The 16,266-nt window shown below is 36.8% G+C and overlaps 1 protein-coding gene across 2 annotated transcripts in view; it reads left to right on the top strand.

The window, feature by feature from the left end:
- RNF128 (ring finger protein 128) overlaps positions 1–16,266 on the top strand; it is a 98,392-nt gene that overhangs the window by 79,426 nt on the left and 2,700 nt on the right. For both annotated transcript variants that reach the window (XM_022566418.3, XM_022566417.2), the window contains exons 3-6: positions 4,186–4,257; positions 8,197–8,279; positions 9,169–9,265; positions 10,062–10,230. In XM_022566418.3, the coding sequence (XP_022422126.1) occupies positions 4,186–4,257; positions 8,197–8,279; positions 9,169–9,265; positions 10,062–10,230 (421 nt within the window). The remainder of the gene's footprint in view (positions 1–4,185; positions 4,258–8,196; positions 8,280–9,168; positions 9,266–10,061; positions 10,231–16,266) is intronic.

The raw sequence follows: 16,266 nt of genomic DNA, 5'->3' as shown, positions 1-16,266 counted from the left end.
GCAGCTCTGCAACTAACCAGCTGCCTGGACTTTAGTCAAGCTTCAGAACCTTTTCTTGTCCATAAAATTTGGATATTAAAATACCTATTCCATAAGGTTGTTAATGTTTAAACAAGATGACACATGTAAAAAGCTTAGGGTTAAACCTGACGCATGGCAGGGGCCCAATACATGTTCTCTAAACCTTTATTTTCCCAGATTTGATAGAATAGAAGCTTTTAATGAGTCAAACTTAGATGAGAAAATCATGAAAATCTGTTTTTCTAAACTCAGAAGCTATTCTTTGAGCAACTACTAGGCATTATGGGAATTTTTTTAAATGATTAAGGACCAGTCTTCTACCTACTCACAATCTACTAGGAGAAAAAGACACATGAATAATACAACTACAGAATATAAGAGGTAGAAACAATGTGCTATTGGAATTTATAGGGTAGGGGAGAATTCTGATATGGTGGAGAGGTACTGAAAAGGTGTCCAAAGTAATTTGTGTAACAAAGTAGATATACTCTTGAAGTTCTGTTTTTTAAGGAATCAAATATAAATTAAAGTTTGCATTGGGGCGTATTCTCTTTAAATGTTAAAGCCAGAAGTTTGACTTAAACAAAATTACCCAAACATATATTTAATATAAACTACTTGGTCTTAATTTTGTTCTCATATGTCAGTTTTTAGAGGAATGGTTGCATCTTGGGAACTTCTGCTATCAGTGTGACAGTGAAATAGTTTGAGTACTGATGGCAGTTTTAAAAGTGACCTTTATTCAGGTTCTAAAAATACAGTTTGTGCTTCTTAACAAAACCACATGTCGCTCCTCCATATTGAAAGAAATGTCTTTTCTTTATAAAAGCTTGGTAAGAGTTATTGGAAATATTCAAATTGCCCTTTAAAGGATTTTTTAAAATTCTACGGCTGCTTCATAATCAAGTCCCTTGCTTAGGATCTTCTGGTTTTTTTTTTTTTTTTTGGATCTTCTGGTCTTAAGTTCCACTTTTCTCATTCACACAGACTTGGACATTACATTTAAAGTTTGTGTTCAATCCCATCTCTCAAATTAAGTTGCATTAGTCTTGGATATAATCAAAGTTGTATAGTTAGCATTCATCCCTGATGAATTGATGAACACTAGCACTGGAGACTCATGCATTTATATTTCGTAATGAGAAATCAGACTATATAGATATAATCAGGTAAATACACTAGAGATGTATTACTTCCTTGTGAGTGCATTTCCCCAGTTGTGTCATAGAGCTTGTTACTTAAACCTAAATCAGAAGTGCTCTAAAGACAGGTTGCAAAATGATTGTCAAAGACTTCTTATCAACTACATTTTTTCCTTGCCCAGTTTTCTCTTGTTGGCTCTATTTTTGTATCATTTGCATTTTTTTCATCTTCGTGTTGAAATAGCTCATGCTTTATAGGAAAAGAAAGTAGTGATGTTTGGAAATCTAGGCCAGGGCCAGAATCCTGTGGGCCTACTGGCTGTTCACTGTAAGGACTGGCCACAATTTGACAGACCGTAGAATCCAGGAGTTGGAAAAACTTCAGAAAGTTTTGGATGGTTGTATCGTAATGGAATCTTGGAATACGAAGAGCAGACTTCCAGTACCAGCCCTATCATTCAGAGGCTGCATGCCCTTTTGGACAAGTTATTTTACTCTTCCAAGCCTCCACTTGCTCAACGTTAAAATGGAAATATCCTCTCCTTTAGGGGATTGTTGTGAGGATTAAATGAGGTAATATATATCAAAAATAATTATAAAATAACTATATAAATGTAAGGAAGTAGTACTAGCTTCCTGCTCCAAGCCACAGTAAACAAAAGATGGCTACCTTGAAGTGAGAGTTAAGTGTTCCCAAACTCTGGGCTTCAGTGGGACTGACACTAACCAACTCTGAGATTTTGAGCACAGCATTCTTTCTCTTTGGGCATCAGTTTCCTTATCTGTCAGATAAGATCTCAGGCTAGGTGAACTCTAAGAGTTTTCCAGCTCTAAAGATCCTAAGTGTGTCTCCTTTCACTGTCACCCTATTATTTACTTGTGATGCAAGTGACAGAAGGGAAAATATTTAAGCTCAAAATGAAGTACCATGCTTCCCTGGTGGCGCAGTGGTTAAGAATCTGCCTGCCAATGCATGAACACGGGTTCAAGCCCTGGTCTGGGAAGATCCCACATGCCGTGGGGCAACTAAGCCTGTGCGCCACAACTACTGAGCCTGCGCTCTAGAACCCGCGAGCTACAAGTACTGAGCCCACGTGCCTAGAGCCCACGCTCCGCAACAAGAGAAGCCACCTCAATGAGAAGCCCGTGCACCACAACGAAGAGTAGCCTCCGCTTGCCACAACTAGAGAAAGCCCGCGCGCAGCAATGAAGACCCAACATAGCCAAGAAATAAAATAAATAAAATAAATAAGTTTATTTAAAAAATTAAGTACCATCATAAAATTCCCCTTGTGAGTGAAATCCATGATTAAGTCTCAAAGAGAGAGTGAAAGGGCTTCGATTAATGCCTCTTTCCTTCTGAGAGCTAGGCCTTCCTATTAACTGTTTCTGTGAGCTATATTTGCCAGTCAGGTAACAATCTGAGAAGTTTCTGCTGCTACTATGCCAGCAAAGAAATATTTTGGCAGTAATGTCCTTGGCATCAAGCCAAATACGTTTCACAAAATGATATCTTATAGGAGGCAGGTTTGGGCATTAAGGAATTTCCTCACATATCTACACCCATGGATTATTCCCTTCCAAAATATATTTGCTACAGATATGTATAAATCTGTAATGCTAATTGATGAATAAATAGTACTTTATATTTTCATTTAATAAACATTTTATTGAGTGTCTGCTATCAGCCAGACATTATGCTGGATACTTTACTTAACGTTATCTCTAATTTTCATGTAACCTCAATGTCACCTAGGTGTCTCCCTGCTGGGGATGGAGGTACATACAGGGGGATGAGGAAGTTGTTGACATCCTCACAAGACCTCTGGTTCTGAGCAGCTACTTTCTGCTGAATTTCTATAAGTTTGTTCATTTTACAGTACAAAATAGGAAGATTGCTTATCATCTTGCCATGCTGCACATGCTATCTCTCTATTCCATACAGCATTCACCCAGGTGTGAAACCTAGCCTCTTCTTCAATTTACACATATAATATCTTCACTTGAGGCATTCGTGTATGTGGTAGATTTTACTGAAATAGAAGGAAGGTTAATTGTGGCATCACAAATAATTTCAAATTAACACCAAATATCTCATACCACCTGGGAGATTTTTCCTCTGGCTAGTTCATCCCACACAGAGGGATAGTCTCTCATTGATTCCTCTCTTTCTCACTTTTCCCTCACCTTTTAAATTTCCCCCTATACCTTAACCTCACTTCTGATTCAAATATATATATTTGAATATATATATATATACACACATATATATACACACATATATATACACATATATATATATACACACACATAGATAGATATAGATATGTATGTAATATTTTAGTCTTTGGTCCCTAAATGAGCCATGGACTTGCCTTTGCATATCCAGACTCATCTAGGTATATGTTCAGTGAAACAAAAAAAAGGCTTACCACTCTCAGAATCCACCCTCCTTACAAGGCAGTAGTGGTTATAAACAGCAATTTTTTTCCCTAATACCAAATAACACTGTAAGGATTGGTATTATCCTCATTTTATAGATGAGTAAACAAGCTCAAAGATTTAATGACTTGTCCAGGATTATTCATTTAGTAAGTGACAAAGTCAGATTTTGAAGCTAGGTCCATTTGCATCCAATGCACTTTCTACCAAACAAGACACGATTCAAAAAAGAAATTGGAAAAGATGTAACTTAAGGTCCTCTGGGCTTTTGAAAATAGGAAAATTGCTTTGAAAATTCATAGCATCCGAATCCATTTGGAATAGGGACGCATAGCTTTACCGTTGTGGCCCCAAAGCTGCTGTTTAAGAAGGTAGGGAAACATAAGGTTTCAGTAATTAAAAAAAACCCTGCTTGGTATCAGATAAATGGGCATTTATTATGGCTAATTAAATTTTATCTTTTAAAATTTACTTAGACATTGACTTTTACCTCATAAATATTTATTAATCCTCTCTACCTTTTTTATCATATTTCTTTTAAAAATACTTTTTCTAATACCTGCTATTTTTTTTATTACAGAGACAATTAAAGGCAGACGCCAAAAAAGCTATTGGAAGGCTTCAACTCCGCACACTGAAACAAGGAGACAAGGTGCATTTATGACTTGTAAATGCTATTTGTTTTAAAGCAGTGCTACCAAGCCATTGTTAAAAGCTAAATGTTCTTCCAAAGTGTGATTTTCATTGGAATTTATAAATCTTATTGATTTTTTAATTTATTTGATGCTGGAGGTAGGCTGAATAATGGCCCCCAAAGACATCTAGGTCCTAATCCCTAGAACCTGTAAATGTTACCTTATATGGCAAAAAGTACTTTGCAGATGTGATTAAGTTAAGGATCTTGAGATGGGGAGATTATCCTGGATTATCCAGGTGGATCCTAAGTATAATCACAATGTCTTTATAAGAGGGAGGAAAGGGGAGATTTGACTACAGTGCAGTAGGAGATGTGACAATGGAAGCAAGAGGTTGCAGTGATGCAAGAAAGGGGCCATGAGCAATAACGGTAAGAGTATAAGTTTGTGTCATTTTAAGCCACTAAGTTATTGTAATTTGTTACAGCAACAGGAAATTACTACAGTGCTTCAGTACAACTCTACTTGAACATCCATTTTCAGATTTAGCACAATTGAAAACTACCATTGATGTATAAAACACGTATCAAAAAATAGCTATGGAAGTTTGTACTACAATAAAAATATAGCTACAGAACTTATTGAAATAAAAAATACCATTTATAATAGCACCAAAACCATTATATACTTAGGTATAAATCTTACAAAATATGTACAAGATCTATATGCTGAAAAGGGCAAAACATAATGAAAGAAAGAAATCAAAGAAGACCTAAAGAAATGGAGGGATATACCATGTTCATGGGTTAGAAGACTCTGTCGTCAAGATGTCACTTCCTCCCCAAACTGATCTGTAGATTCAATGCAGTTTCAATCAAAATCCTAGTTGCATCTTTTGTAGGAATTGACAAGTTGACTCTAAGTTTATTTGGAAAAGCAAAAGAACTAGAATAACCAAAACAATTTTGATAAAAAATAAATTTGGATGACTCACATTTTCTGAGTTGCAGAATTATTTTAAAGCTACAGTAGTCAAGAAAGCATGGTATTAGGGAAAGGATGGACCTTTAGATCTTTGAAACAGAAGAGACAGTCCAGAAATAGACCCACACATAAATGGTCGATTGATTTTCGACAAAGGTGCAAAAGCAATTCAAAGAAGAAAGGGCAGCCAATTGTTGGCTCTCCATACGCAATGACTGAATATCCATAGACAAAAAAAAATGAACCTCAATCCATACTTTATACCCTCTGCAAAAATTAACTTGAAATGGATCACAGACTTAAATATAAAACCTAGAACTATGAAATTTTAGAAGAAAACTTTGGAGAAAAATATCTTTGTAGCTTGGGTTAGGCAAAGATTACTTAGATATGATACCAAAAACAAGTCCATTAAAGAAAAAAGAGAAATTTGTTAAAATTAAGAGCTTTTGCTCTTTGAAAGACTCTGTTAAGAAACTGAAAAGACGAGCCACAGACTGGGAGAAAATATTTGCAAATCACATATCTGATAGAGGACTGTATTCAGAATATATAAAGAACTCTCAAAACTCAAGAAGAGAACAGACAGAAGGCAGATGCTATAAAAGCTATTAATGGGCTTCCCTGGTGGCACAGTCGTTGAGAGTATGCCTGCCGAGGCAGGGGACACGGGTTCGTGCCCTGGTCCGGGAAGATCCCACATGCCACGGAGCCTGCGCGTCCGGAGCCTGTGCTCCGCAACGGGAGAGGCCACAACAGTGAGAGGCCCGCGTACCGCAAAAAAAAAAAAAAAAAAAAAAAAAAGCTATTAGCTATTAGTGGAAAAATGGTCAAAGCAGACATTTTACCAAAGAAGTATATGGCTGGCAAAAAAGCACATAAAATGATGCTAAACATCATTAGTCATTAGGGAAATACACATTAAAACCACAATGCAATACCCACAGCACATTTATTAGAATGGCTAAGACCAAGAGCTGACCAGATGTGGGACAACTGGAACTCTCATGCATTTTCTGGTGAGAATGCAATGTACAGCCAGTTTTGAAAACAGTTTGGCAGTTCTGTGTGTGTGTGTGTATGTATAAATTAATTAATTATTGGAGTATAGTTGCTTTACAATGTTGTATTAGTTTCTGCTGTACAGCAGAGTGAATGGCAGTTCTTTATGAAGTCAAATATACACTCTCAAAAGAACCCAGCAATCTCACTGCTAGATGTTTACTCATTCACATAAAAACTTGTTCACAATTGTTCATGGCAGCTTTACTGATAATTACCAGAAACTGGAAAGAACCCAAATGTCCTTCAAGTGTTGAATGGATAAAAAAAACTGTGGTACATCTATAGCATGGGATACTATTTAGCAATAAAAAGGGGGGAATCCTACTGATACATACAACAACATGGATGAATCACAAATGCATTACGTTAAGTGAAAGAAGGCAGACTCAAAGGCTATATAAGGCACAATCCCACGTATAAGATATTCTGGAAAAGCCAAAACTACAGGCACTGAAAAACAGATAAGTGGGTGGCAGAAGATAGTGATAAAAGGAGGGGTTAATTACTAAGTGGTATAGAGGAAGTTGTTGGGGTAACAGGACTATCCTGTATCTTGACTATGGTGGTGATTAAGTGACTGCATGTTTCTCCAAACTTGAAAAACTGTATACTCAACATTTAGAGTGAATTTTATTGCATGTGACTTATACCTTAATTTATTTTAATGGAAAAACGTAGCCATAGAACTTGTGGCATTGTGTAAATTCTAAAACCAGGAAGAGGTTTAAATCAGTGCTACATGTTTCTCTTTGTACTGTTCCTCTTTGGTTGACTTTATTCTTTTACTTTATTTATTTATTTGTTTGTTTGTTTTGGCTGCACTGAGTGGCTTTGCAGGACTTTATTCTTTTACTTTATTTGTTTGTTTATTTATTTATTTATTTACTTACTTACTCACTTACTCACTCACTTATATACTTACTTACTTATTTTGGCTGCACCTAGTGGCTTTGCAAGATCTCAGTTCCCCAATGAGGGATTGAATCCGGGCCACAGCAGTGAAAGCCCGGAATCCTAACCACTAGGCCACCAAGGAACTTCCTTCTTTTACTTTTTTTTAAAAAAATTATTTATTTATTATTTTTGGCTGCATTGGGTCTTTGTTGCTGTGCGTGGGCTTTCTCTAGTTGTCTAGGTGTGCGGGCTTCAGTAGTTGTGTCTCGCGGGCTCTAGAGCTCAAGCTCAGTAGTTGTGGTACATGGGCTTAGCTGCTCCGCAGCATGGGGGATCTTCCCGGACCAGGGCACGAACCCGTGTCCCCTGCATTGGCAAGTGGATTCTTTTTTTTTTTTTTTTTTTTTTTGCGGTTTGCGGGCCTCTCACTGCTGTGGCCTCTTCCGTCGTGGAGCACAGGCTCCGGACACGCAGGCTCAGCAGCCATGGCTCACGGGCCCAGCCGCTCCGCGGCATGTGGGATCCTCCCAGACCAGGGCACGAACCCGTGTCCCCTGCATCGGCAGGCAGACTCTCAACCACTGCACCACCAGGGAAGCCCCTTTCTTTTACTTTTTAAAGTCTAAATATTTTATTTTATTTTCCAACTTCAATTACATAATACACAGTGTTATTGACTGTAGTCACCATGTTTTACATTAGATCTTCAGACCTTATTCATCTTATAGTTGAAAGTTTGTACCCTTTTATTAACTTCTCCCTATTTCCCCCATTCCTCAGACCGTGGAAACTACTTTTCTACTCACTCTTTCTATGAGTTTGACTCTTTTTTTAGATTCCAATTAAGTCTAGATAATTTTAAACTGCTTATTGAAACAGTCGTTTTAGTGATGTGATGCTCCTTCTTCTGTAGGAATTTATGTAATATATTAAATAATGTATATTCTGATTTTGCTCTGTAGTTTAATGTATTTTTCTTATCCATCTGAATAACAATAACTATTTGCTCTTAGGAAATTGGCCCTGATGGAGATAGTTGCGCTGTGTGTATTGAACTATATAAACCTAATGATTTGGTGCGCATCTTAACCTGCAAGTAAGTTTGATTTTCTTTTATGTCGTCAATAAGAATAGCTGACTTACAAAAATGATTGTAGTGGGGGAAACTATTTCGAATGTTTCCAGTTTGATGTAAAGAAAGTGTTTATTTTTAACTTCTTTTCATTTAAATATAGGTGATTGCTTTATTTTTAATGTCATTAGAAGTGGTATAAGGCTAATTATACAATATTTCCATAATCTGGTACAATTTGGAAACTAGTTCCGTAAAAGACTTAAGAACCTAGCCAGCATCACTGTTTATTTAATTGTGTGTGTGTGTGTGTGTGTCTGTGTGTCTGTGTGTCTGTGTGGTACTGGATTATTTAATTCAAAATAATTCTACCAATCCTATTGAGAAAAAAATAAAATCAGCTTATGAGCACCTATTTGGAAGTCTTCATTCTTTAGCTTTTTACTATCCCTCTCCCGGAAGTTGTTCTTAACACTCTTCCTTTTAGCTATTAAATAGTGGCATTCTTGGAACTTATCACATTGCCTAAAGTATCGGAATTATGTTACACTCAATACTTTATTGTACTATATTATTGAGAATGACTAACTGTACTATTTTATAGTTAGGGAATAACAAAATAATTAAGATCCGAATTACTGAACAAAACCTTAGGTCAGGTAACATCTTAGCAATTTTTCAAGTAAGTGGTATTGAAAATAGTTTTTATGAAGCTAGAGTAATGAGGCTATATTTAAAAGTACCGTATTAGGAAATTTCCAAATTTTGTTTCTGTAATAGTGTGTTTAAAAGGAAAAAAAAAGGCATCCGTTAAAAGACTAAGTAAACTTATAGGGTAACCCATTAGTATATTAGGCAAAGTGTTGCTAGTTCACAACTGATAACCAAAATATGTGTTCTTTTCCTTCATTAGCCATATTTTCCATAAGACATGTGTTGACCCATGGCTATTAGAACACAGGACTTGCCCCATGTGCAAATGTGACATACTCAAAGCTTTGGGAATTGAGGTAAATATTGCTAAACTATTTATACGAAGGAACTTAAGCAGTGTGTTATTTATATATCTGGGCTTTCAGGAAAAAAATCCTTATTTTTTAGCTACATAATGTGCTAGACTTACGGTTTATACCAAAAATTGGACCTACTTACATCATAGTGACAGAGAAGTACCATGTTGGACCACCTCCATTTTCCTCCTTCTTCCCTCTCCTCAAATGTACTTATTATTTGGTCAGAATTGGAAGTGATGACCCCAACTGACTTCTGATACCCCTTGCTGTTTTTTACTCTCTTACTATTGCATAGCAATCAAACTTGTTGTTAACTGAGCATGTAAAGTTTGAGAGAGTATAATAAATATTAAGTTATATTTCGTAAATGAAAAAAAAAACCTACCCATTTCACAGTACACACAACAGAAAGTCAAGCTCAACAAACTCTTCCTGACTTGAGGAGATATACAGACGACAGTGATTCTCAAAACCCCTAGGGGACAGCATAGGAATGTTTTTTGAGTGCCTTCCTTGTATCAGGCATTATATTATGAAGTGTTCACCCAGATAAACATGTCAGATATTGATGGCAATCTGCCTGTAACATCTTTCACCCCATTGGACCCAATTACTCCAACTGCTCTGGCTGGGACCTGCAAGAAATTTTTGTGATCATCAAAAATGAATTGTAGGTTTAAAAGGTTAAGAAGCATTGCTCTAATAAGTCACCTATGAAGAAACTTTGTAATGATACGTCAAGGAAAAACGTATACTCTGAGAGCCTCTTAATGTGTTTAAATGCTTTCCGCAGGTGGATGTTGAAGATGGATCAGTGTCTTTACAAGTTCCGGCATCCAACGAAGCATCCAATAGTGCCTCTCCTCATGAAGAGGATAATCGCAGTGAAACTGCATCGTCGGGATATGCTTCAGTTCAGGGCGCAGATGAACCGCCTTTGGAGGAACATGTGCAGTCAGCAAGTAAGCACCATGCTGAGGGGCAATGAGTGCCCCACAAATGATCCATTGGGGATTAGACACCAGGCAGAGTACTCCTGCTTTTTAGCATTTATTCTATTCATCCATTAACACATTCCAGGTTTTTTCTAGTAACAATGATGCAATGCAGGATGCACCCCTACCTTAACTTAATATACACATTCAAATGTACCTGAAACAGATGAAATGCATTAAGAGTGGGGATTATTCACAGAAGAAAAAGATTTTTTTATTGGAAAGCTTCTCTCCAATGCATTTAAGTGTTGGCTTATTAACTTAGGCTAAGGGAGAAACTTTTCAACTTTAGAAGCCATTGTTTATTGCATATCAATCAGAACTTAAGATAAAGAATTCCTGGAATTATAAAACAGAATTTAATTTCCAAAAGCTTGATTTATACACAACTTCTCCAGAACGCATTTTTTGCACAGATCAGAAACTGTGTTTAAGAATGATGTGCTGCCACCTGTTGATTATTTGCCATGAAGTGAACAAACTGTAGAAAGTAAAACTGAATGTATTAATTTCAAAATTCATGTGAATCAGTATTAGCAACTTAGTAATGTCATACCAGTAGAGAGATTTTAGGGAATTCTGTTACTTTTTTCCTTAGAGAAAACCCATATACAAATTACTTTCCCTTTCTTTAACTTCCACCTTTTTCATGGTTTTTGTTGGTTTGATAGTTTTTCCTCTATCCTCATTTTGAGATAACCTAATTCTGGCATAAAAGTAGAAGGAAAATGAAATGTCAAGATGACTTGTAAAAGTTTCAGCTTCCTATGACATGAACCTTTGTCCTTGGTAGGCTTATCAGTTCCATAGATACCATTTCTACAGAAGTCACGAGGAATACCATCATGCAAACGCAAACCTCATGTTGTAATCTAATCTTTGGACATTTCCTAGAGTACAAAGTAGTCATAAGAATCTTAATAATCTGTGCTTTGTTCTACCTATAATAGATAATCATTGTCTATTTGCCCCAGATGAATTTTTGGTTCCTGTAACTGTGTGGTAATAGAATTCAGTGAAGATAAAGGACAGTGTATGGGATAATTCAGTTTAGCAGCATTGGTGGTTCAGTGGTAGAATTCTTGCCTGCCATACGGGAGGCCTGAGTGTATGGGATAATTCAGTTTATTGTCAGACCAGTTTAAAAAAAGAAAAAAGTCCCAACCTACTTTTTTTGTGTTCTATTCTTGTGGGGGAGGGTAGAAGGCAGAACAGTTTTTGCAGAGAATTTGCGAAGCAAATAAAATGATGATCCCTGTTCCTTCTCCTGTATTCTTTATCTCCATGAATGGTAGTAACACCTACCCGGGTGCGTCAAACCAGAAACTTAGGTAGATCCTAGATCCTTCCCTCTCCCCTTCCTACTGATTCAATATCATTTTTCCTCTAAACCATCCCCTAATTTCCAACCTTAATTCAACAGTCATAGTTTGAGCCACTATCTTCTCTCTGCCCATTCCTTCTACTCTTCCTCCCCCAAGAAATTGGGGAAGCCCAGTCCAACTCCTGTTCCTCCTTTAAAACTTGCTCCCCTTTGAGAAGCTTCCTTTGACTCACCTGTGTGGTCCTACTGTCTAGGACTGTCTAGTTCGGTAGAACTTCTATCGTTGCATTTATTGCACTGAATTGTATTAAAACCTTAAAAAGTCCCTTTGGGTAGGGACAGTGTCTTATTATTCACTATCGTATACCCAAGCACCTAGCACAGACTGCCTGCCACATAGTAAATACTCAAATTAAGTGTTGAATGAGTGACCACATAGAATAGATTAATTTTATCTATGATTATATATTAATAGTTTGGGCATTATGCCTATTAACCATTGATTATTATGGTGATAGTTGTGATTTAAATAACTTTGTAAACATACAATTGATTAGTTCATGCCTGTGTGTTCCATCATTGTGCTTAATTTTATCAGAGCACTGATTTTCAAACATAAGCATACATTGAGTCACCTGGAGGGCTTGTTAAAACAGAGGGGCAACCACCAGTTTCTGACTCAGTTGGTCCGGGGTGGGCCCTGAGAATTTTCATTTCTAAGAAGTTTACAGGTGATACTGATACTGCTTGTCCAGGGACCACACTTTGGGAACCACCGAATAAGGGCCCTAGTTCTTAACCCTGGCTGTACATTAGAATCACCCATAGAAACTTTAAACATTACGAATGCCTGGGCTTTACCCCAGAATTGTTAAATCAGAATCCATGAGATGTGGGGCCCAAGCACAGGTTATTTTTTAATTTTGAAATAATTTCAGCCTGACTATAAAAATGTTTCAAAAACAGTAAAAAGGATGCCTATATACCCGTCACTAAACTTCTCCAAATGTTAACATCTTATATAACCATATACAATTATCAAAATCAGGAAATTAAATGATAAAATGTTATTAACTAAACTGATCTTACTCAAATTTCACCACTTGGCCCATTAATGTCCTTTTTCTGTCCTAGGATCCCACATTGCATTTCCTCTTTTCTCATTTTTCCCCACTTTTATTGAAATATACTTGACATATAATCAGAGTAAGATTAGTTAAATCCATCATCTCACATAATTACGAATTTTGTGTGTGTGTGTGGTGAGAACATTTAAGATCTACTCTCTTAGCAACTTTCAAGTATTTAATACAGTATTGTTAACTGTAGTCACCATCTATATGTTAGATTCCCCAGAAATTATTTATCTTATAACTGGAAACTTGTACCCTTTGACGAACATTTCCCCATTTCCCCCACCTTCCAGCCTCTTGAAACCACCATTCCACTCTGTTTCTATGAATTTGGCTTTTTTTTTTAAGATTCTACATATAAGTGATATCATACAGTATTGGTCTTCTCTGTCTGACTTATTTCACTTAGCACAGTGCCCTCAAGGTCCATCCATGTCATTGCAAATGGCAAGATTTCCTTCTTTCTCATGACTGAATAATATTCCATTGTTTCATATGTGTGTATATACACACACACACACACACACACACACACACACACACACCACATTTTCTTTATGTGTTCATCAGTCAGTGGACACTTAGGTTATTTCCGTGTCTTGGCTATTGTGAATGATGCTGCAGTGAACATGGAGGTGCAGCTCTCTCTTCAAGATAGTGATTTCATTTCCTCTGGATATATACCCTGAAGTGGGATTGCTGGATGATATGGTAGTTCTATTTTTAATTTTTTGAGAATCTCCATACATGTTTCCCGTAGTGCTGTACCAATTTACATTCCCACCAACAGTGCACTAGAATTCCCTTTTCTTCACATCCTTGCCAACACTTAACTGTTTTCTTTTTGATAATAGCTATTCTAACAAGTGTGAGGCAATATCTCATTGTGGTTTTGATTTGCATTTCCCTGATTAGTGATGTTGAGCATCTTTTCACATACCTGTTGGCCATTTGTATGTCTTCCTTGGGAAAATATCTCAGTTCTTCTGCCCATTTTTTAATCAGATTATTTGCTTTTTTGCTATTGAACTGTATGAATTCCTTATATATTTTGGATATTAACCCCTTATCTGATATGTGGTTTGCACATATTTTCTCCCATTTTGTAGCTTGCCTCTTCATTCTTTTGATTATTTCTCTTGCGGAGTAGGTGGTTTTTGGTTTGATGTAGTCCCATTTGTTGACTTTGGCTTTTTAAGTCCTTAATCCATTTAGAGTTCATTTTTTAAGTGGTGTAAGATAGGGGTCCAGTTTCATTCTGTTGCATATTTATCCAGTTTACCCAACACCATTTACTGAAGACTGTCTTTTCCCCATTGAGTGCTCTTGGCTCCCTTGTCAAATATTAGTTCATCTCATACACATGGTCTCATACACATGGGTTTATTTCTGGGCTCTCAATTCTGTTCCACTGATCTATTTGTCTGCTTTTATGCCAGTACCATGCTGCGTTGATTATTACACTTTGTAGTATAGTTTGAAATCAGGAAGTGTGATGCCTCCCCACTTCGTTCCTCTTTCTCAGGATTGCTTTGGCTATCCAATGTCATTGGTAGTTCCATATGAATTTTAGGATTTTTTTTATACTTCTGTGAAAAATGCATTTGGAATTTTGATATGGATTGCACTGAATCTACAGATGGCTTTGGGTAGTATGGACATTTAAACAATATGAATTCCTATTTTTTAATAAATTTATTTATTTATTTACTTATTTTTGGCTGTGTTGGGTGTTTGTTGCTGCACGTGGGCTTTCTTTAGTTGCAGCGAGCGGGGACTACTCTTCGTTGCTGTGCGTGGGCTTCTCATTGCGGTGGCTTCTCTTGTTGTGGAGCACGGGCTCTAGGCATGTGGGCTTCAGTAGTTGTGGCACATGGGCTCAGTAGTTGCGGCTCATGGGCTCTAGAGCGCAGGCTCAGTAGTTGTGGCACACAGGCTTTGTTGCTCTGTGGCATGTGGGATCTTCCCGGACTGGGGATCGAACCTGTGTCCCCTGCATTGGTAGGCGGATTCTTAAGCACTGTGCCATCAGGGAAGTCCAATATGAATTCTTCTGATCCATGAACGTGGGATATATTTCCATTTATTTGTGCCCTCTTCAATATCTTTTATAAATGTCTTATAGTTTTCAGTACAAATCTTTTACCTCCTTGGTTAAATCTATTCATAAGTATTATATTACTTTTTGATGCTATTGTGAATGGGATTGTTTTCTTTATTTCTCTTTCAGATATTTCATTGCTGGTGTATAGAAATGCAACTGATTTTTGTCTGTTGATTTTGTAACCTGCAACTTTAGTGAATTCGTTTATTAGTTATAACAGTTTTTGTTGGTATCTTTAGCATTTTCTCTAGGTCATGTCATCTGGAAACAGACAATTTTACTTCCTCCTTTCTCATTTTGATGCCTTTTTTCTGTTTGTTTGTTTAAATTTTTTTTTTTTTATTTTTTGGCCATGCTGCACGGCATGTGGGATCTTAGTTTCCCCGACCAGGGATCGAACCCACGTCCCCTGCATTGGAAGCACGGAGTCTTAACCACTGGGCTGCCAGGGAAGTCCCTTGATGCCTTTTATTTCTTTTCCTTTCTAATTTCTCTGGCTAGGACTTCCAGTACTATGTTGAATAGGAGTGGTGAGAGTGGGTACCCTTGTCTTGTTCCTCTTGAGTATGTTGTTAACTGTGCGTTTGTCAAGTATGTCCTTTATTTATTTATTTATTATTTTAAAAATTTTTTGGCTGTACCACGCGGCATGTGGGATCTTAGTTCCCTGACCAGGGATCAAACCCACGCCCCCTACAGTGGAAGCATGGAGTCTTAACCACTGGACTGCCAGGGAAGTCCCCATGTATGTCCTTTATTATGTTTGGGAATGTTCCTTCTATACCCAATTTGCATTTAACTGTTACGTCTTCTTCGTCTCCAATCTGTGACTGTTCCTTAGTCTTTTTCTTTCATGACTTTGACACTTCTGAAGGCCACCAGTTAGTTATTTTGTAGAATGTCCCTCAATTTGGAATTGTCTCCTGATTCCCAATGATTAAATTTATTGTCCGTTGTCTATTTCTGGCAAGAATACCACAGAAATTATATTGTGCCCTTCTCTGGCTCATATCATATAATGAGGCACATGATGCCCATGTCTTATTACCAATGGTTTTAATTTTGTTTGCTTGGTTAAGGTGGCATCTGCCAAGCTTCTCCTTTTAAAGTTATTCTTTTTCCCTTTATAATTATTAATTATTTTATAGAGAGACACTTGGAGACTATGCAAATATCCTGTTTCTCATCATACTTTTTACCTACTAATTTTATCAATCACTGATGTTTCTTGCTTACAATAATTATTACTGAAATGTGTGCCAAATGGTGATTTTCTCTTTCCATCCTTCTTTCTACATTAATTAAGCTTCTATTTTAAGGAAGAGCTACCTTTCTCTACTTATTTATTCAATTATTTATTTATAATATTATGGACTCATAGATATTTCTTTTATTCCATAATATTATTCTCATGATTTATTCATGGTTAGATTGTCCTAGAT

This window comes from Delphinapterus leucas, chromosome X, assembly GCF_059928025.1.
Source record: "Delphinapterus leucas isolate spDelLeu-1000000601 "Yukka" chromosome X, BTC_Dleu_Yukka2, whole genome shotgun sequence".
Lineage (NCBI taxonomy): Eukaryota > Metazoa > Chordata > Mammalia > Artiodactyla > Monodontidae > Delphinapterus > Delphinapterus leucas.
The sequence above is the reverse complement of the archived record's forward strand: the minus strand, read 5'-3'. Positions and strand labels throughout refer to the sequence as shown.